Raw genomic sequence first — 20,368 nt, 5'->3', positions numbered from 1 at the left:
TTGGGTATTCAAATCACTGTTGAAGAAGTTACTGTTAGGGAGACATGTGATATATTTTTCAAATACATTTTGTAGAGATCAAATCGTAAGGTGTAGTTAATGAAATCTTTTTTTTTTCTAAGCGTGGCTTGAAATGATTCTATGTTTCATTTTTTGTGCCTCACAGTAATTTTTCTCTAGAATTGCCAGCAATCTATCAACATAAACAAAAATTACTGTTTAATAAAGCCAACATACAACTTTCCTTTGACTGCTATGCTTCTGTTCTATAAACATAGATTGCAATACTGTACCATGATTTTTTTATCTAAAGAATAATAAATAATCCGACACCAGCTTATTTTCTTGCTTCTATTGCTGTCAATAATCAAGTTTATCAACATTTCACTCCAAAAAATAATAACTTGCATGTAACCAGAAAATAATTTGGAAGTGGCATAAGTCCACTTTTTTTTGAACTATCAGATTTCATGAAATCCAAACCTTCGTTTATTATGTGAAAAAATAACTTACTGAAAAATAAATGGTAGAATTGAAACCTCGGCGTAGAATGAATCCAAAACAAGCACCTTTCCGAAACTTGGTTCAAGAAGTAGAAATAGTTGAAATAGAAGAGTATTGCATTAATAGAAGGAAATAGAAAAAAGTGTTTGTTATGGATTTGACTTACTGAAGTTCATTTATGATCAAGTTTGATCCTTCATTTTTACAGATACAGTTTTTCTTTAATAAATGTTTTTCTCCTATTTTATGATTTCCATTTTATAATGCTTTTGCTTCTGTTGAACCAAATGTTTGGTATCATTTTATTTTGTGGATTATGTATGCATACAATAGAAATAATGAATATGAAAGGAGAATTGAAACTTTTTCTGTTTTTTACTACTTTTATTTGTAACTAACGTTACTGCAGTTGCGTCTACTAAGGACATTTCGAAACTTATACATTAAAAGTCGTAAAAAAACATAGAAAATTTCAATTATCTTTTCTTCATTATAATCTCCTACCATGTAGTAACGAATACATTCATCAATTCATAGAAATAGTGAAATTATTCAGTGATTTATTATAACAAAATTACATTCCTCACCAAGTTAGGAATCACACGATAAAAGGTAAGGCCTCGTTAGTCCTTAGCTCGCACAAGTTTCTCAACTTCTGAGAGTTGTCGTTCGTATGGGGGCGACAGCTGATTAACGGAAAAAAAAGATTTTTTTTTAAACAGTATACCTTATTGGGGATTCCCACTCACTCAATACATGTTATTTCGTAAATTCAACAGTATGAAACATGAATTATCGATTGTTTGGGTAATGCCTTGATCTATTTAATTCACAAAATTTGCTAACACACGCTATCTCTTCTGAATAATGAATAGTATGTCGGCTTCTGCAGTATTGAACTGGCAAAACCAATTTATTCTTCGGCAGTACAGTTTCACAAGAAGACATATTTCATGACCTAGAGAAATATCCAAGACTCAAAAGGTTCTAAAAAAACTACTTTCTAATGAATAATTATATTACTCTTAGAATGATTACAAAATACTGATTTGACAAAAATAATCCATAAAATTCATCTATAATGATCAAAGAAATATAATTTTTGTAAGGAATCTAATACTTATTTATTCATAATCATTCAAATAAAAATCACTCTATAATTAGACGTGATAGATATTTTTTTTAAATATTAATAGAAACACAATATTTTGAATGATCAAGAATAATAGTTTTTCTTTAAAAAAAAGACTACGAAAACACTACGTTGTTTGGCAGTTATTTTTTGAATCGATAGTCAATGGAACCATTTTACATTGGAATAAATAGAAATTTCTGAAAAAAAATCAATGCGTGAATAAATGTTTTTACGATTTAAAAGCAAAAGTTAGGGTAAAATCAAAATCTTCATTTTCTACAGATTGCCTAAAAAGTTGAGCGTGCTGCCAGGAGACACCCCCTGTACCTCCGGATAGTTTAGCAGTTACTGTTAATTCTTTAGCTAAATTAAAGTCTCGGAAAGTGGCTGTTTTTGTACCTGGAAATTGAAAATTGTTCACATTTTGTATCATGAAAAAAAAACATTTTTCATCAAAATAATGAACTGACCTTTTGGTATTGACATACATTTATCTCCTGAAGACATTTGAACTTCTACTTTTCCGCTTTCAATAGTAAAGTACTCCAATTTCAGAGTTACTGCATCCAAAATTCTTCCAGAGTTTGACCAATCAAATTTCCAAGATATGATCCCATCATCTTCTCCTTCTGTAAAAGTCCATTTTTTTCATTCTCAAAATTGCAATAGAACGTTAAATAAAAGATGTTTATTGTTAAATATTTACTAGTTGCGAAGTTGAACTATTCAAGGATAACAAACCATTAATAATTATTTTCACTTATAGATTTCTACTTTTGATGTCACGTACGCACCTTTCCTGGCCAAATAAACCATCTTCCAATCTTTCTCTTCCTTCCTAAAAATACTTTTATGGCTATAAGCTCCTTCATCCCAACCAGTAACAGATTTGAAAATGTTTCCTTCCGAAATGTATTCATATTTGTCTAAAGTAGAAGAATAGCCAATGGTTGCAGTGTTTCCTACTAAAGTGTCTTTTTCAATTTTCCATACGAATGCCGTTTCCTTGGACGGTTTTCTAATTTCTCCTCTGGCCAGCCGCCAGACTTCTGAACCAGAAGTTCGACCTTTTTTTGAATCCTCATTTGGCTTCCTATACAATGGTGCAAAATTGAGAGTTTTATAGTTCATTATTGCCAAAACACATACTTTTCATTATGAAATTTGAAACATCCAAGAGGTTCACATAATTCTTAAAAAATAAGTGTGTTCAAAAGAATTTCTTTGAACTCATTGTACGATAGTGATCTTGAAAATTTATTGTATTAACAAAGTATCTATCTAATAAAAAACGAATGCATAATACAGAATATAAAATACTGAAGATAAAAAAGAACTTCTATAGGTTTTAAAACAAACTTTGTTTTACGAAATGATAACAAAAAATATTATTTCAAATCATAACTAGCAATTGAAAAAATCAAATTCACAATGTATAAATATTGCTGCTGTACAGAGTATGATAAAGAAGTAAAACGTACTTTTCTTCATTATTGTCAAAAAATCTAATGAATAAATTTGATTTTTTTTTATTAGGAAATGAAAAATACATATGAAAATACCACCAACTTCTCAGTCAAAAATTCAACAAGTTCCATCAGGGTCCTCCTGAGCAAATAGTTTTTTCTGGGTTGCGACAAATTTTTCTGTCTATCATTCCTAATATGTAAGAGAGCTTCCAAGAGCTCTGTCTCTGAACACTTTTTTCTCCTTTTCAGAACTTCTTTATGGTCGCTGCTGTACCTCCAGGTGACATCCTGCACTTCTTCAGCTGAATATGCTATCACATAAGATATTTTCTTTTTCCATCCATTTTCATAAATCAGAGGCACATCACATTCATTCTCACAGGGATCGCAATGAACCCAACGCCTTTGAGTCACAGAATACACCTTCAAAGTATAACAGCTAGTTTCGAATAAAATATGACAAATATGCATTGGGGATTTTTCTCACCTCTGTCCAAACATGATCTCCCTCATCGATAATTAGTCTACTGTCCCATCCCATGGTTCGACAAAACAGTGTGAATACATTTGCCCACTCCCCGCATCTGCCTTTTCGGGTCTCTATTAGAATGTTCAGGTCATTGTACCGAGGGAAGGGCGTTTCATGTTGACACTTTTTGCACCTGTGATACTGACGAACGTATTATTTGTTAATATCAAAAGTTCAATATCAATTAAATATGACAAAATCAAACTTTTCATAAGAAATATTGAAATGTTTCAATTTTTCGATTAGTCATTGAATAAGTGGGTCAGATGATTCAACTTTTTATATTGTATAAAGCAGCAATTATTCAAAATTTACTCAGTGTGAATACGCCTGATCTATTGTATAATGAAACAAGTGTTGCGGTTTCTAACTGTTCAGTCAAAATCTCACAATAAAGTGTTACTTGAATACGTTATGAAATTTCAAGTATCGGCAAATTTCATCATATATACTGAAACTGCACTTGATGATAATCAGTTGACGTCTTCCCACTTCAACATTTATTTTTCATTGGAGACTTTAAAAACTTGGAAAATTATTCTCAAGTCATATCGAATGATTTGTGAAATATTCTAGATTGTTGTCATACTTATTCATTAGATATTTAAATTTTTGAATATTACTGGAGTTTAATCCCAACACCAAACTGTTATTTTTAACACCTCGATACATGTTTCAATCACCAATAAAAAAGAGGAAGAAGTGTAATCTTCCTCTTGGTGTTGGGATAAAACTCCAGTAATATTCATTACTGCACCAAAGGTTCCAAACAGTACATCACAATTTCAATTTTTATTAATTTATTTCACTTTCAATTCCATCTACCTTTCTATATATTTCAGATTATGTATATCACATATTTGTTGAGTAATGAGTGAACTTCAATTTTTGGAACAAGGTGATCACAACTCTGTCACCGAATTGGAACCTATTCAGAAAGAGATCACTTTACTCCTGCGACAACACAAGTAAAAGACAATGCATGAGGTCTTCTTCAACAACATTGAAGACCTCGGCTTATCTTTCCTTCACTTTCTTTTCCATCTGTTTTCTTCCAGTCACAGTAGATCCACGGATTTCTCTGAGAATACTATGTAATACAGTATCAACATCAATAGTTCGTTATTGATGGAGTCACAAGGCTCTGGTTAAATCTAACAGAATTGAGACATTTCTGTCTCTATCAGAAGTTTTGATGATATCATCCACTATACGTAGAGTAAGGCAATCGCATAAATGTACTCTTTTCTGAATCCTAACTGAATCGTTGGCAATATGTTATGTGACCTTAGAAAAAGTGGGTGATATTTTTATTCCCCTGGGGTTTTTATATTCTGGAGGATTTTTTTTTTCTTGGGAATTATTCAAACTACTGTCTCTTTCCATGACATGGGAATGCAATTTTTCTTACAATACACTTCATCACAAGATTTTGCATGTACTTTGTCTCAGGTTTATACAGACTGATAACCACCACTAAGCAATGAACATGTCTACTTCATTAGACACTCGAGAGATAGAACATAATTCAAAAGTATGTCCTAATAATCACTGTAACATTCAGTTGTCCATCTCCTTATAAATTTTCTGATTCATTTTACCAAGATTTTATGTATACCAAAAATTAATATCTGAATTTACCTCAACTTTATCAGAAAACAGTTCTAGATTACGTTCTGTGGACACATGGGAAAAAACAGTTTCACTACCACAACTTTCACATTCAGGATTATCGACCCAAACAAAAAAATCTTCCTTGAACCAACGTAATAATTCCAAGACCATCATATCCTGTATGGAAATTTCAGGATCCTCCAATTTATCTAAAAGTGAAAAAATAATATTTTTATCCAATGAATCCTGGAAATGTATCTATTGTCATGGTCGAAACCCAATACAGATAAGAACATTAAAGTTGGCTTTGATTGATATTCATGAATGAAAAAGAAAAAAACATACTCTTCTTTATACATTCTTGAATTCTCCTCAAATTTCTTTGGGAATTTTCTTCGAGAACTCTCACTGGGATAAGGCATCTGACCCTTTCTTGCAGATTTTTATCTTCATATTGCAGGGCATTGTGAAAATAACTTTCAATTTTATTTAAAAAATCATTTTTATAGATCTGTAAAAAAATGAGGGGTAGTAGCGCCTTTTTTTAGCAATAATCAAAAAGGATACAGTTGAAACGATACAAAAGGATAGGCAAAGAATGAACGTCCTGAATTGGAAAGACAAACTGTTATATAAGAAGGGCTGCAGAGAATATTACACTTTTTCCAAAACGACAATACTGAAAAAATAATGATTTTACTTACTAGGTTTGCAGGCGGCATCCTGTTACAACGAATGCTTTCTAAATTGCCCACTTCTGAATCTTTGCCATTACTAATATCAGCACGTTTTTGATCTTCTTGTTTGGTATCAAGTACTTTATTTGGTTCTGACAAATTTAGAGAATCATCCTATAAAATATCAGTTTATTCGATGAAATTTCATATTGTACATCACATCGTCTCTGAGAGGGAGGTAATCAGGGAGACCGAGATGATCATATTTGATGGTATTGAAACATTATTAATAATGAAAATAAACATTTGAAGTTAAAAGGTAGAAACTACACAAAAAAGGAATCAACACATACTGAAAATAGTGATATTGCTTATTTTTAAAGAAAAAAATATATAAAAAAATCGCAAGATGATAATATAAGTTTGGAAATGTTGATTCATTATTCTATTAGCTTTTCAAAACTAACCTTGCATTTCTCATTTTCACTTTGTTTTTTTTCTTGTTGCCAGGATGAAAGAGCTTGCCTGAATCTATCAACCACTTCTAAAGACGCATTTGAATTCATGACATACACATTTTTCTCCTGAAATAGATACCACATAAACAACTTTATTAATATTTACGACAATAACCCAATATCTACCTCTACAAATCCCATTGCTTTAAGACATTCTACTCCTCCACTGACAGATATAATTTTGGAAGTAACAGTTTGATTGCTTTTCTGGAGAGTACGAAATTTCAAGTTTTCAGGGTTTTCTAGAATATTATCAGCAATTTTACATAGTATTCTCACTGTTTCCTCGTACATTTTTTGTTGGTTCTTTTTCAATTTGTTCAAAATTTCCTGGTAGCTCATTTTAGGTGTTATTAATATGTACAAAAATGTTGGTAGGAATTATACAGCACGACCTTGATGAATTATTGATACATAACAGAATAGATAAAAAATATAAACGTGTAAAGGCGATCTCATCTATAATTTTCACTAGTCATCACATATCACAACTACCTTGTTGTGAATATGAGGTTAGGAATAAGTAAAAATTTGTTATGACACCGCTGACAGAAAACAGGTGTTTGGTTTGTTAACATGTTCGATTCGTCCTCATGTAAATCAGGATGGAGCCTGGCACTCTTTCAACGTGTATTCGTCAGGATGACAAATGGTTCATAACTCAAGGTGTTGAGTCGCGACATAGAAGGTGCTCAGGCCTTTATGTCGCCCTGTTCCGGAGCACCCCTTTCTGACTAGGGTGATTGATAAAGAAACTATTCATCTTTTACGGATGTGATAGGGCCTTCACTCGACCGAGTGACGGGGCCTTCTGAAGCGGAAAGGGTCTTCTATAGCGTAATCTACAGTTCCTCCAACCTATGGGTTTTCATGACTTTCCGCAGATTCGAAAACTCTGGTTCCTCTACTGAATGGACTGCTATATGAAAGGTAGCTTCAAATCTCTGCGGATGACTTAATTCCGCACAAATCATGGAGAATTCACTAGCATCCTAAAAATCTTGTTTTGCAATATTTCCATAGTGGAGAGATTAGACTGAGCGGTTTGTCCTCAGGCACCTGGAGCATACTTGATTGGATTTTTATTGATCCTGATGCTGTCGCCATCAGCAGTTCATTCAGTGATTTTGAGAGTAGTCAATTTTGCGGAGGGTTGCAGTTGCAGAGCGAGGTAAGTCTACGACAAACACTACTCGATGCCCACGGACTCCGTACCTACCGTGTAGCTGGTCGTTGTCAATGCCGAATTGTACGTGTGTAAGTATTCGTTTGAAGAATACGTCGACTCCTCCGTCCACACGACCAACGCGGTTCTATAGTAAAACGGTAGTTTGGAATACCTTGAGATTCGGAGTGCAAGTGTGTTTCTTGTGCAAGTGCAACATCGATGTTTTGTTAGACTGAAAAATTTGACATCTTGTTTAGTATTCTATTGGCGTTCCAAAATATAACTTCAAGAGAGCTAGGTAACGTAGGTTGTCTAGCCTCTATCTCCTTCTATCTAAGTTTCTTAATCTGTTACAGGGTGGTACAGATGTCGGAAATATTGGGCAACGGGGGAACTCCGGTAAGGTTATGTCGATGGGGAACTCCGACGGCTGAAGCTGGCTTGGTAGAATTGTTTCCGCCACTCGCCGTTCCAGCGTAACTCATTCATGGACGCGTGCCTCCTGTTCCGGCAGGCCTTCCTGAGCGAGATGCATGTTTGATAGCACCTGCAACTACTTTGGCTGTCCTCCGCACCCTAAAGAACCCTGGGCAGCCGCAGGAGTCTGCAGTATGCGTACCTTTGCAATTGTTGCAATTTGGTGGGTCGGTGCGCGGTTTCTTGCATTCACCAGACCAGATACATAGCTGCTCGCCACTTCGATGATCGCGTGAGCGTGAGTATACGAGTCAGATTTCCTGACAGTAGAGGTACCCTCTATACCCATATTGAGGTAATAGTGAAAAAATATGTAATCCGCCATTTTGTAGCTGAGGCCATCTTGTTTTCACAATGATACAGTATTTTTAAAATTGTATTGTCGTCAAAACTAATTGTATGTACCAAATATCAGATCAATCTGTCAACAGGAGGGGAGTCAAATTTTGATTACTAAATTTGACCTAAACAAACAGGATAAACTAAATAAAACCGTTAAAAAAATGGAAAATAACCGAACGCAATTATTACTAAAGTGAAATCGTCTGGAGACTATAGCAGCACAAGTAGTAACAAAGAATTTTATATTTGAGATATGAAATGAGTGATATAGAATAGACACACCTCCAATATTAGTATTCGTGATTACTGACGGTTCAGAACAAGATAACTTGTTTTAAATTCGTCAATATTTTCTCACTACCAAATTAATTCTAATTTATTCAAGTGTTGCTGTCTCTTAGTAATTTGTCAATTTCCTGTCATTTGTCTCATCGGTCTATGCGTGTTTTGGGAGAAATGCAATTTGTCAAAAAGTAGTGCAATTGTAAATATACAAAAAACTTATTATTTATTATATAGAAACGATAAATATGATTAAGGCAATACTGGTATTCAACAATCACGGCAAACCCAGGCTATCTAAATTCTATCAGTATTTTGTTAGTAAAACTTCAAAGTAAATGAAACTTTCTTTATTTCTATACTTTTCAGGCGGAAGATATGCAACAACAAATTATAAAAGAAACTTTTCAGTTAGTTTCCAAAAGAGATGACAATGTTTGCAACTTTCTAGAAGGCGGCAGGTAATTCTTACAATATGTTTCCCCTAATTGTGTTTCCGAAGGAGCTGCAGAGTATCTATATTTTTGAAATTATTTTTCAGTTTGATTGGAGGTAGTGACTATAAACTGATATATCGACACTACGCAACCTTATACTTTGTGTTTTGCGTTGATTCCTCAGAGAGTGAACTAGGAATATTGGATCTTATACAAGTTTTCGTTGAAACGTTGGATAAGTGTTTTGAAAATGTTTGTGAACTGGATTTGATATTTCACGTTGATAAGGTTCATTACATACTCAATGAATTAGTGATGGGTGGAATGGTTTTAGAAACGAACATGACTGAAATATTGACAAGGATAGAAGATCAAAACAAAATGGAAAAACAGGAGGTATTTTTTTTAAAGGATACAAATATTATTAACCTGTATTTTGTTCATTTTCATTTCAAAAATCAAATTTCCAGAGTTTATCCTCTTAAATTTTTAATGTACACATGTACATGCTTACTTAATTATATTATACACCAATATATAAATTAACTTATGAAAAAAAAATTTGATGTTTCAACTTCTATGAAAAAATTTGAAGGCATCAATTCTCATAGCATCTTAATTATCAAAAATGTACATTTTTTTCACATGTACACTGAAGCTTTTGGAAAATGGTTATTTTTGTAATAACTGAAACAGTTCTCTACCATTCTTTCTTCAGCAATTTTTATGATAATTTTATAATTACTTCTGAAATTTGATGGTAGTTACGAAAATTTTCATTTATATTATCATTGTGAGCCAGTCCAGGACTTTTGAAAAATGTTTCCACTGCTTTATTGTGAATTCTATTTTTATTTCTTTCGATACATTTCAGGCAGTAGAAGAATTAAATTCGAATGGATATGTGCATAATATATGAACTGTGCAATTCTCTGACTCTCCTATATATTAATGAATTCAATTTCTTTTTCACTTTTTCTATGGATTCATTCGTTCGTTGTCAAATCAACACACCTCACTTGAAAATATAACTTCACTATCTCAAATTTTGATAAAATTTAAATGTACGTTGTGTATCGTCCACGAAATATATATAGAGTTTTAAATTTTTGTCAACACTCAAATAATCCTCTGTACTTATCTCATGATGAATTGAGAGTCCTACATACATATTTCTTATTTTTAATTTGTGAATTTCAGTTCTATATGTAATTTCCAGTCAGTAATTTATACTCATCATTTTTTATTGAATTTGAATGTGACTCCTTGGTTCAAGCCACAGGCTGAACGCTCATTTTTCACTTACTATCGTTCAACCCGTGTCAGGAATCACACGTTAAAAGGTTCGTAGGTGTGCGATAGCTGGTTAACGGAAAAAATATATTTTAAAACATAACAGAAATGTCCTACCCCAAAAACAAAATTACTTTACCATTTGCAAAATCAAATTGTTTGGCTGTAAATTATGATTCCAAAAAATGGTTTCTAAATATAAAATTTATGACTTCAAAAAAAAATGTATTTCATCAATAACAGTAAACATTAATAGAGCTGTGAATTATAAATGAAATGAAAGTTCACATTAATCTACTGAATATGTTATATTTTCAGGCTGGTATTGCAGCAGCTCCGGCAAGGGCAGTGTCTGCCGTCAAAAATATGAACATTCCTCAACAAATTAAAGACATCAAACTACCTGACCTCCCGCAAGCTATTAAGGACCTCAAGTTCTGACCTCAAGTCGAAAAACCCTATAAGAACTCAAAAATGTCCACTTGTTACCTTCCCTCTGATTGCAAATCATTACTCGAGGAACCTTCTTCCATTAAATATACCTGATGACCGTTCAGTTGTGTGTGGGGTCTGCATTAATGATCAAATCATAGTTGAAAATTCGATTCATCTCAGAACACCAATGAAGTTACTAGAAATTAGTTCAAACCTTGTTGATTTTATTAATATTTTGTATATTCCAACAAATATGACGAATGTTTGAGATTTAAGTTTTCATACTCATTACTTGTATGAATGGTCTTGAATTGTAAGAGGCGAATATTAAAATAAACCTTTTTATTCATCTCAACTTTCCTTAATATCTCTTAAATTTATTATGTACGATGCAGATTGCTTTTCGGGGCGAAATATATGTAGTAATATTTATCGATTCAAACTCATTGATAACGATTATTATATGATTTTAATATGGATTATTTATTCATATATTTAATAGGCAAGCCTTAAACCATGTTTGTTTGAAGGTGGTTGACATTATTAAACTATGTAAATATAATGAAAATTTTAAAGTACATTTAAAGTAAAAAATATATACATACCATATCTATAGATTGTTATTTTAGATCACATTAAAAAAATACCAACAAAAAAAAAACAAATATCATAAAGAGCTGTCACTAATATACTTCTTTGATGATAACTTAAATTGGTTCACATACAGTTGTATTAGACTTTTAAAAAGAGTCCACCTAGCATACATAGCCACTTTTTTACATATTCGAGAGAAACAGAAAAGTTTTTTATATATCAATAATACCCAAATATTTCATTTCAGTCACAATTTCAATGTTTGTTAGTCAATTGGAATTCTTATATGACTCCAAACTTTTGAACCTCTTCGGAATTAAAACTCGAACTCAACTAAATTCAAGAAAAATCGTTTACTTGATATTTTTTATTTAAAAAGAATAACTTTAGATTACAATCATTCTTACATTAACATACTAACTTTATACTTTTGTCTCTCTTGATATGCTCTCATTTTCCCCTCATGTTTTCTATAGCCTTGGATTGTGAATTTTCGACAATGTTCTTATCAAAAATTAAAATTGAAATTACCTAATCTGTGAAAGGATTGAATTCAACTTTTCTCATTGGTGGCAATGACGGCATATCAAAAGAATTGAAATTGGGAAGTTTGATTGAAATATTTATTACCTTGGTCAGCAAATCAGTTAAAAAAATCACAGTAGGTAAGTATTTTTGAAAAAGAGTAGATTCAACTTTTCTTATCGCTGGTAATAACATAAGAGAGATAAAAATATGTAGTATGAACGAAATTATTCAATGTGAAGATTGTATTCAGCAAAATAATTCGAAAAATCTCAAGAGTAAACTAATTCCCTTGCATAATCTTAAGTATGATGCCATCTTTATTGTGAGTCGTGTTCTATTTGAGCAGCAAAGTATTTTCTCCCTATTTTCACACAGTTTACAAAACTGCCAAATGTTTCACTAAAAAATAGCTTCTTCAGACGGGTTCAATACAAGCCTGAAGAAGCTATTGTATAGTGAAAAATGTCTTGCAGTTTCGTTTTCACTAATGAAAATCCCACATTGTTTCAAATATCGGCCATTCTCATCACATACTCAAATAATCTTTTTGTATTTCGTTCACATCCCGAATCAAATAGCCTACTTATGATGCACTGTTTGGAACCTTTGGTGTAGTAATGAATATTACTGGAGTTTATTCCCAACACCAAATCGTTATTTTTAACACCTCGACCATGTTTCGATCACCAAGTGATCATCTTCAAAGAGGAAGATTAAAACTGTTTTAATCTTCCTCTTTGAAGATGATCACTTGGTGATCGAAACACGTGTCGAGGTGTTAAAAATAACAATTTAGTGTTGGGAAAAAACTCCAGTAATATTCAAATAGCCTACATAAATAAACTGTTTAGTGAAAATCTCACAATGAATTGTTTTTTAAATACATCACAAATTTTCATCAAGTATCAGCCGATTTTATCACATATACAAAGTGAAGGGTTGGTTTTTTCATTTTATTTTTTAATGGTCGGCTTAAGAGTATTGCTGAAGGTGTTGACAAATTTCAACTTTTCATTCGATTTGTTGCCTGGTCTATTTCAATTTGCTTCAAGGCACATTTGATGACCTCTAACAATCCTTCTGAGAGTTCTGCTGCAGAGTAAGGTTGATCTAACGGTGGCACATGTATAAAAAGAGTTCTCTTCTTATTTATCTTGAGAGAATTGTAATAAATGAACTCGCAGAGATACCTAGGATGGATAATTTGTTTTTAATATATTGATGTTTGAATTGTATAAACACCTACCGTCCAGCATTATTAGAGATATGTGATTTAATTTTTCCAGATTCATTCAGTGTTGCACAAATATCTTTAATGTTAATCTCGGTAAATATACAGTCATCTCCATTGAAACAAGCTTTTCCTGTTGAATGTTTCATTCCAGAACAATCAATTCTCGTATATCCATCTCTGTTAGCACATTCTTCAATAGCTAATGTATCCGTGAAGGATGAAACCCCTACGTGAATCACCAACTGGGAAAATAATAGTTCTTGATCCAAATTATAACCAGATCATGAATCTACTTACAATTGGGTCGAGGTCTTGCCACAAAGAAGGCACTTCACATTCTACATATTTGTAAGTAACTGGAATTTCTTTTTTGACAATTTTTAAATTGTCAATCACTTCGGGCAAAAGCTTAACTGCCTGCCAACTGGCATTAACATTATGGTCTCCAAAAGGACCAAATCCTGTAACTAATATACATTCCGACATTATGCAAGTATTGACACAGATAATTTCCCTTATCTTGAGGATTTTTCTATACAAGGATGGAGCTGAAACCCTAACTAATACGAATTATGGAAAATTACATTTCAAGAACTGCAACTTGAAATGATTGGTACGCGGATGCATATTTATATTCAATTCGAGTGATAATTTCAATAAATCCACTCTTGAAGTAGATCGAACAATTTTTCAGACGAAGGTAGTAATTGTTATATTGACGAAAACTTGTCCTTTTTGTTCACAGAACCACCATATAAAACTCAGAGTAAAAAAACTAAGACGTTACTCTGAGCACTCTGAGGTATAGAAGTAAACACTCTATAAGGGGACAGAACACGTACTTCTATCTCGGTCACCTCTGATGCTGTTGTCTCATAACAACAAGTTACTGGGTATTCACAAAGTGTAGAGTAAAAAATAAAGCGATCGTACATACAAGGACTATTTTGGATTTGACAGGAAAGATGAAAGAAACAGCTATAATACAACTGAAAACTGAAATTCCACAGTTTACAAAAAAAAAGAAGTCAGGAATGTAGTTAACTAAAAAGATTATTTCATAAAGGCAGTAAGGGGCAATCAAGAGAAAATGCATCCCAAGATGAATCAAAAGTGACAAGAAAAATTATTAACCTGAAATTCTCATAGAGGAAACCTACTTAAACAAATATTCCAAAATATAAGTGAGAATATAAAGTGTGATCAGGCGAGGCGAACGGAAGTTAAGAGGGAGGTATAAGTTAGTGAAGATAGAAAGAGAGAGAGTTACGTTTCGTACATACTGTAATGGCAAGAGACAAAGAGGGGTGCGAGCACACATTTACCGCCATTCGACCTAGAGAAGGCACTGAACAGTTAAATTTGAAGAACTTGTTCGAACTGTTCCTGTTCTTATCGAAAACCTCTTCTTTTTAACTATTCATTTCACCTATTCTTAAATGACGTCTAATCTTGTGCCATGATCTGAGTAAATTGTATTCAATAAACAAAAAAACTATATTTGTTTTTGGAATTTCTCGATTTCTTTGGTGGCGCCCTCTCTTTTCATAATAACCATACATTTGAAACAAACATATATATCACATGATCGCTAACCTTATTTTCATGAAATTGTCTAGAGAAGGCACCTGCCATTTATTTTTCATGCGATATGAATTTCGAACGGTTATTCCGAGCAATTCACGAAGAGTTGACCTGTATGGATGAATATATGGTAGCACCATTTAGTAATATAAGATGATGTTTCTTCATTTCTGATCTTTCCGCCATCTATTGCTCGATAGCGGCTCTCTTTAATGACGTTGACGACGACATGTACAGATTTATTGTTGAAGGTATTTTTCTGTCGATTTGAAAACTAGTGAGTAAATTGTATTCAATAAACAAAAAAATGATATTTGTTTTTGTAATTTGTCGATTTCTTTGGTGGCGCCGTTTCTTTTTCAGAAGATTCACTAGTAAAGAGTGAAAGACAAAGTATTATTCATAGTGGCGCCATCTAGTAGTGACGAGACTAAAGTATTGGGTTGACTTCCTTTTACATCTCGCGGACACTAACTCATGGAATTTAACTATATATATGAGAAATCAACCATCGTAGGCAAGCTTAGGATAGGATAGGATAGGGTAGGGGTAGGGGAGGGGTAGGGGAGGGGTAGGGGAGGGGTAGGGGAGGGGTAGGGGAGGGGTAGGGGAGGGGTAGGGGAGGGGTAGGGGAGGGGTAGGGGAGGGGTAGGGGAGGGGTAGGGGAGGGGTAGGGGAGAGAGGGGGGATAGGAGGGGAGAGAGGGGGTAGAGGAGGGGAGAGGGATCGGGTCAGGTTGGGTGAGGTTAGGTTGGGTGAGGTTAGGTTAGATTAGGTTAGGTTAGGTTAGGTTAGGTTAGGTTAGGTTAGGTTGGGTCCTAGGGACTTGGACGTTTTCACCGCTAAAAAAAAAAGGTGTCTGCGTCGGGGGAAGTAGTAATACTTTCCTTTCCCAGGCCGGTGTGACGCGAAGTAAATAGCCTCTCCATCAGCACGACCGTTGGGTGCCTACTCGTGGCGGACCTGTCTCTTACAAAACTCAACGGATCTAGAGGGGGAATCCTCGAAAAATAATCCTCCTAGAGACACACATTCGTGTGCAGGGATGGCGACCCTGGGATTTCTCTAGCCGGACCTCACTTTTCTTCATCTAGTCTTGGGTGAGATCCACTTTCGTCTGTCTGTCGGTCTCACTTGACCACCTCTTGTTTTCTGACCCCGACGTTACTAGGATATCCGAGGGCAAGGGGTCTTTCAACTTTCTCACTAACAGGTATAGGGGAGGCGGCTGTACCTTCTCACCTCCCAGCTGCTCCCTGGCTCCCTCCAAACACCTTGGTAGTGGGCTAAGGAATAGCTACCGCGTCCCCCAATCCCAAGGTGTAGCACCATCGCGCCGAAGGGATGCATGGCACAGGGGTGACTATGTGTGTCTTGAGCGATGCCCCCTGGAAATGGCGATCCAGGGGGGACATAGCCTTACCCCTGCAAGCGGGGCTCTGCAGGGGTGGACAGACTTTTCCCTAGCTACTCGTGGGAACAAAAATGAACGTAAGCGAAAAAACCAAATTAAAGTTGAACGGGGGAACTGACGCACCTGAGAAGAAGAGGGAGCGAAATGATGAACTTGAGACCAAGGAGGATAGACTATTGAGAGAAAAGAAGGAGAGGGAGGAGTATGAGCGGGAGCTCCTCCAACAGCACGAGAGGAGAGTCTCAATCGGTCACTCACCGAAAAGAGAGATACCTCACAGAAGTGGAGATAAAACACCCAGCACTTCCGGAGCGGAAGGGGAGGACATCATATGTGCTCTGGACAATAGGGTCATGGATGAAGATCTGCCCAAGGGCTCGTCATTAGAGCCGGTAGGGTCACATGCGGAAGAGAGCTTGTCCGAGGAGGAGGCATCTCAGCCGGAGAAGAAAAGGAAGAGGCAGAAGACGCCCAAAAAAGGAAGAGCAAAGCGCGAAGTAAACAAGGCGATGGAAATAGAAGGGCTGCAGGAAACAATAGAACGCCTTGCAGAAAAAACGGATCAGCTGATGAAACTGATTAAAGTGAATGTAAACACCAAGGTAGAAATCAAGAAGATTTCAAGGGAACTGGATGTAGAGGCACACAGGCTGAAGAAGAAGGCCGCGGTGTTGAATGAAATGGGCACAGTGGAGGTCAAGAAACAAATTATATGTGGCATGGGGACACAAACAGACAAATCGGAGGTAACGGAGGAAGAAAAAATCAGTAGGAATGCTGAAACGGTAGAGATTGGCACACAAACGCAGGAATCTATTGACAACAGAAGGGAATGTACATGTGGGGCAGCAAGACTAAACTCAGCGGATGACCTAAAGCCAACCATGGAATACGAGGAGTTCAAACAGCTGGAAAGCCTGAACTGGGACAGCTCGGTATTTACAAATACTGAAGTCACTGTCGGAAATCCTCTGTTTACAAGTGATGATGTGGTCAAAGTGGTTATTGTGGAGCCGGAGGACCCCGGGATGACTAATAGCATACAAAGGCTATATAAAGATAGACACCCGGAGCTAACTAAGCTAAATGGTGAGTTAGAGGTTCTGGAACAGACAACCAAGATCAGGGGACAGGTGAATCCAGGAACAGAAAAGTCATCAAGGTAACACATGACGGGACGGAAGAGGGGGTTTGGAAGAGTATGGTCATGGTCAGGAACGAAACCCTGGAGGACAAGCAGATATGCATACACCATGTAAGGGCTCTGGATAATGATAAATTGCAGAGGATGGTGGAATGCATATTCCACCTATCTAACACTAGGGTGGGGATTTTCACGACAACGGACAGAGGAGAGAAGAAAAAAGAAAGGAATACTTATGGAATTGTGATCGCCGGAGGGGACATGACATATCGAGACATGTTGGGTAAGGTCAAGGACGCTGTGGCGACAGAAGATTCAGCAATAAAGGCCATAAGAAACATAAGGGGCACCAAGGACGGAAAGCTGCTGATCACGATGGATAGAAATCGAGAGGCTCTGGATAGTTTGAGAATGTCAATAAACGAAGCGGGATGCTTAACCTCGAAGGGACTCGGAATTAGGGGAGCCGTGGATACGGTACATATTAGAGGTATGGAGTGCGATGTGACTCCCGAGCAAATAAGCCAAGCAATAAAGCAGGCAACCGGCGAATGGAACGAGGAGTGTAGAGTGAGGGACATAAGGTCTTCGCAGAATGAGACCACTACAGCAACAGTGACTCTTCCTAGGAATATAGCGGCCGAGCTGCTTAGAGAAGAGTTCATAAGAATTGGGCTAGTACGGTGTAGGATGGAGAGACGCATCAACGTGGACAAATGTTCAAAGTGTTGGAGCTTCTCGCATAAAAAGGAAAAATGCAATGGACCGGACCGATCTGAAGACTGCTTCAGATGCGGAGCAAGTGATCATAAGGCAAGGGATTGCACCAACGAAAATTTCTGCCCAGTTTGCAGGGAGAAGGGGCATAAAGTAGGCACAATAAAATGTCCGGCGTTCAGGGTAGCACTAAAAGAGGCAAGGAACAGAAGCAGAAGAAACAGGAGGACGTATACAAATACGCAACAAACCACCTCGTATACCTTTGGGAGTGTCCTAGAAGCTGCAACTCAAGATCTGGTCAAGGGGCTGGAAGAAAACGAAGAGAATGTAAGCGAGAGAACCCCGGGCCCCAGCCAGGAAAACATGATGACCACAGAGGAGGAGCTCATACAAACGAGCACCACCGTAGTCTAGAAATCTAGCATATTCACTCAACCACTCCAAATAATACAACTAAATGCGGATAGAAGAAGAGATGCGCACCACCTCCTACAGAGAACAGCGACTGAAGAAAACGCGGATATAGTAGTCATTCAGGAGCCGAACAAGAGTATCATCCGGAAAGACACAAAGTGGATACTGGACCTTGATGAGAATACTGCTATATGGTGTAGAAACCGAAATTGTGGGGTTTTGGACCACGTCTCAGAGCAAGGATTTGCGTGCCTTAATTTCAAGAACTGGGCTCTCTATAACTGTTATGTTTCACCTAACATTCCACTCGCCGAATTCAAGTCCTACATCGATAGACTGGCAAACCATATACGTGATGGTAGGAAAAATAGCGTGATCATAATGGGTGACTTTAATGCAAAGTCCAACCTATGGACCGAGCATAGGGCAGATGCTAGGGGCCAATATGTGGAGGACTGGATTAACGAGCGAGATATGACAGTTCACAACATATATAATGAACCCACTTTCATTAGGGGAATGCAGTCCTCCACGATTGACCTTACACTGTCCCTAGGAAGAATTGGGTCGAAGATCAAGGAATGGCAGGTCTCGCGGGAAGAAAGTGGTAGTCTCCACAGGTATATCCTCTTCAAAGTTGAAGGACACCACAAACAAAAAAGCGATAAAGTTCCCCATAAATTTCTCGGACTACCGGTCTTTAAAGACACTATACAGTTGCTGGGACACAATATCCATGACAGGCGGGGACTGATAAGTATAGTTAAAAGTGCTCAAAAACTGGGCTCAGATACTAATAATGATGGGACTAATCGGGAACAGCCTGTGTGGTGGAATGAAAACATCAGAGAACTAAGGAAAAAGTGTCACCAGGTCAGACGGGAACTAACAAGACTGCGGAGAGAGAACGACGATCCGGAACGGGTGCTGGCCAAGGACAATGAATACAAAGACACCAGAAGAAATCTGCGGAGAGCTATAAACAGGTCTCAAAGGGAGGAATGGAGAAAGCTCTGTGACAGGCTAGAGGAGGACCCATGGGGGCAAGGCTACAAAATAGTAGTGCGCGATTTAAAAGGCTTCAAGGCTCCCTATGATATAGACCAGACTAAAAGGAAAGATATACTAAGGGAACTATTTCCCAGACAAACCTAATAGACTGCGGAGAATACGACCTTAGGGGAGACGCCATCCACCCTTTCACTAGGACGGAACTGGTTGAAGCAATTGGCAGGTTGAAATGCAATAGATCACCGGGCCGGATGGAATATTACCGGAGGCGGTCAAGTGCGCTGTTGTGTGTATTCCGGAGACCATACTTACCATCTTAATGAATTATATTGCCGAGGGGAATTCCCGAGGGAGTGGAAGATTGGTAAAGCCATCCTTATACCCAAGGGAGGCCATGGGGGTGAAAAGAAATACAGGCCGATATGCTTGCTGGACTGTTTTGGTAAACTATATGAATACTTGTTGAAGGCCAGGCTAAATGAGGAAGTTGAACAGAGGGCAGGAATTTCAAACAGGCAATTTGGATTTAGAGTCGGCAAATCTACTGTTGGGGCTGTGAGACTAGTCATGGAAAAAGCAACTACAGGGGGAAACATGGGGAGCTATAATCCTCATTGATATCAAAAACGCGTTTAACACCGCAAAATGGCATCTAATTATTCAGGAACTAAGAAGACTACAGATTAGTGATCATCTACAGAGGGTCATAGAAAGCTATCTGAAGGACCGAGTGCTACAATCTGGAAACTTCCTTATTGACCTCACCCAAGGGGTTCCGCAGGGATCGGTGCTGGGCCCAGTGCTGTGGAACTTACTCTATGATGGCATATTGAGGCTGGATAGAA

At 36.6% G+C, this 20,368-nt stretch overlaps 4 protein-coding genes across 4 annotated transcripts; 2 read left to right on the top strand and 2 right to left on the bottom strand.

Annotated features, from left to right (window-relative positions):
- Window positions 1–1,504: 1,504 nt before the first annotated feature.
- On the bottom strand, window positions 1,505–7,277 carry Pngl (N-glycanase Pngl). Its single transcript, XM_023166727.2, has 10 exons — window positions 6,573–7,277; window positions 6,396–6,512; window positions 5,956–6,102; window positions 5,597–5,762; window positions 5,279–5,460; window positions 3,596–3,778; window positions 3,209–3,531; window positions 2,434–2,732; window positions 2,110–2,268; window positions 1,505–2,038 (listed from the first exon to the last, which is right to left on the bottom strand). The coding sequence occupies exons 1-10, from the start codon at window positions 6,786–6,788 to the stop codon at window positions 1,869–1,871; spliced, it is 1,962 nt and encodes a 653-aa protein (XP_023022495.2). The 5' UTR covers window positions 6,789–7,277; the 3' UTR covers window positions 1,505–1,868.
- Window positions 7,278–8,849: 1,572 nt separating this feature from the next.
- On the top strand, window positions 8,850–11,229 carry or (AP-3 complex subunit sigma-2 or). Its single transcript, XM_023166728.2, has 4 exons — window positions 8,850–9,032; window positions 9,085–9,176; window positions 9,257–9,548; window positions 10,764–11,229. Exons 1-4 carry the CDS (start codon window positions 8,964–8,966, stop codon window positions 10,884–10,886), a joined length of 576 nt encoding a protein of 191 aa, XP_023022496.1. The 5' UTR covers window positions 8,850–8,963; the 3' UTR covers window positions 10,887–11,229.
- A 597-nt stretch (window positions 11,230–11,826) lies between these two features.
- Window positions 11,827–14,028, bottom strand: LOC111510779 (pyroglutamyl-peptidase 1). Its single transcript, XM_023166717.2, has 3 exons — window positions 13,534–14,028; window positions 13,249–13,478; window positions 11,827–13,192 (listed from the first exon to the last, which is right to left on the bottom strand). The coding sequence occupies exons 1-3, from the start codon at window positions 13,720–13,722 to the stop codon at window positions 13,006–13,008; spliced, it is 606 nt and encodes a 201-aa protein (XP_023022485.1). The 5' UTR covers window positions 13,723–14,028; the 3' UTR covers window positions 11,827–13,005.
- Window positions 14,029–18,893: 4,865 nt separating this feature from the next.
- On the top strand, window positions 18,894–19,667 carry LOC141485090 (uncharacterized). The gene has a single exon (XM_074181090.1). It carries the CDS (start codon window positions 18,894–18,896, stop codon window positions 19,665–19,667), a length of 774 nt encoding a protein of 257 aa, XP_074037191.1.
- The last annotated feature ends 701 nt before the right edge of the window (window positions 19,668–20,368 follow it).

Source organism: Leptinotarsa decemlineata, unplaced genomic scaffold (assembly GCF_025532065.1).
Source record: "Leptinotarsa decemlineata unplaced genomic scaffold, Ldec_3_MD MMD2_tig00026307_RagTag_RagTag, whole genome shotgun sequence".
Taxonomy (NCBI): Eukaryota; Metazoa; Arthropoda; class Insecta; order Coleoptera; family Chrysomelidae; genus Leptinotarsa; species Leptinotarsa decemlineata.
The sequence above is the reverse complement of the archived record's forward strand: the minus strand, read 5'-3'. Positions and strand labels throughout refer to the sequence as shown.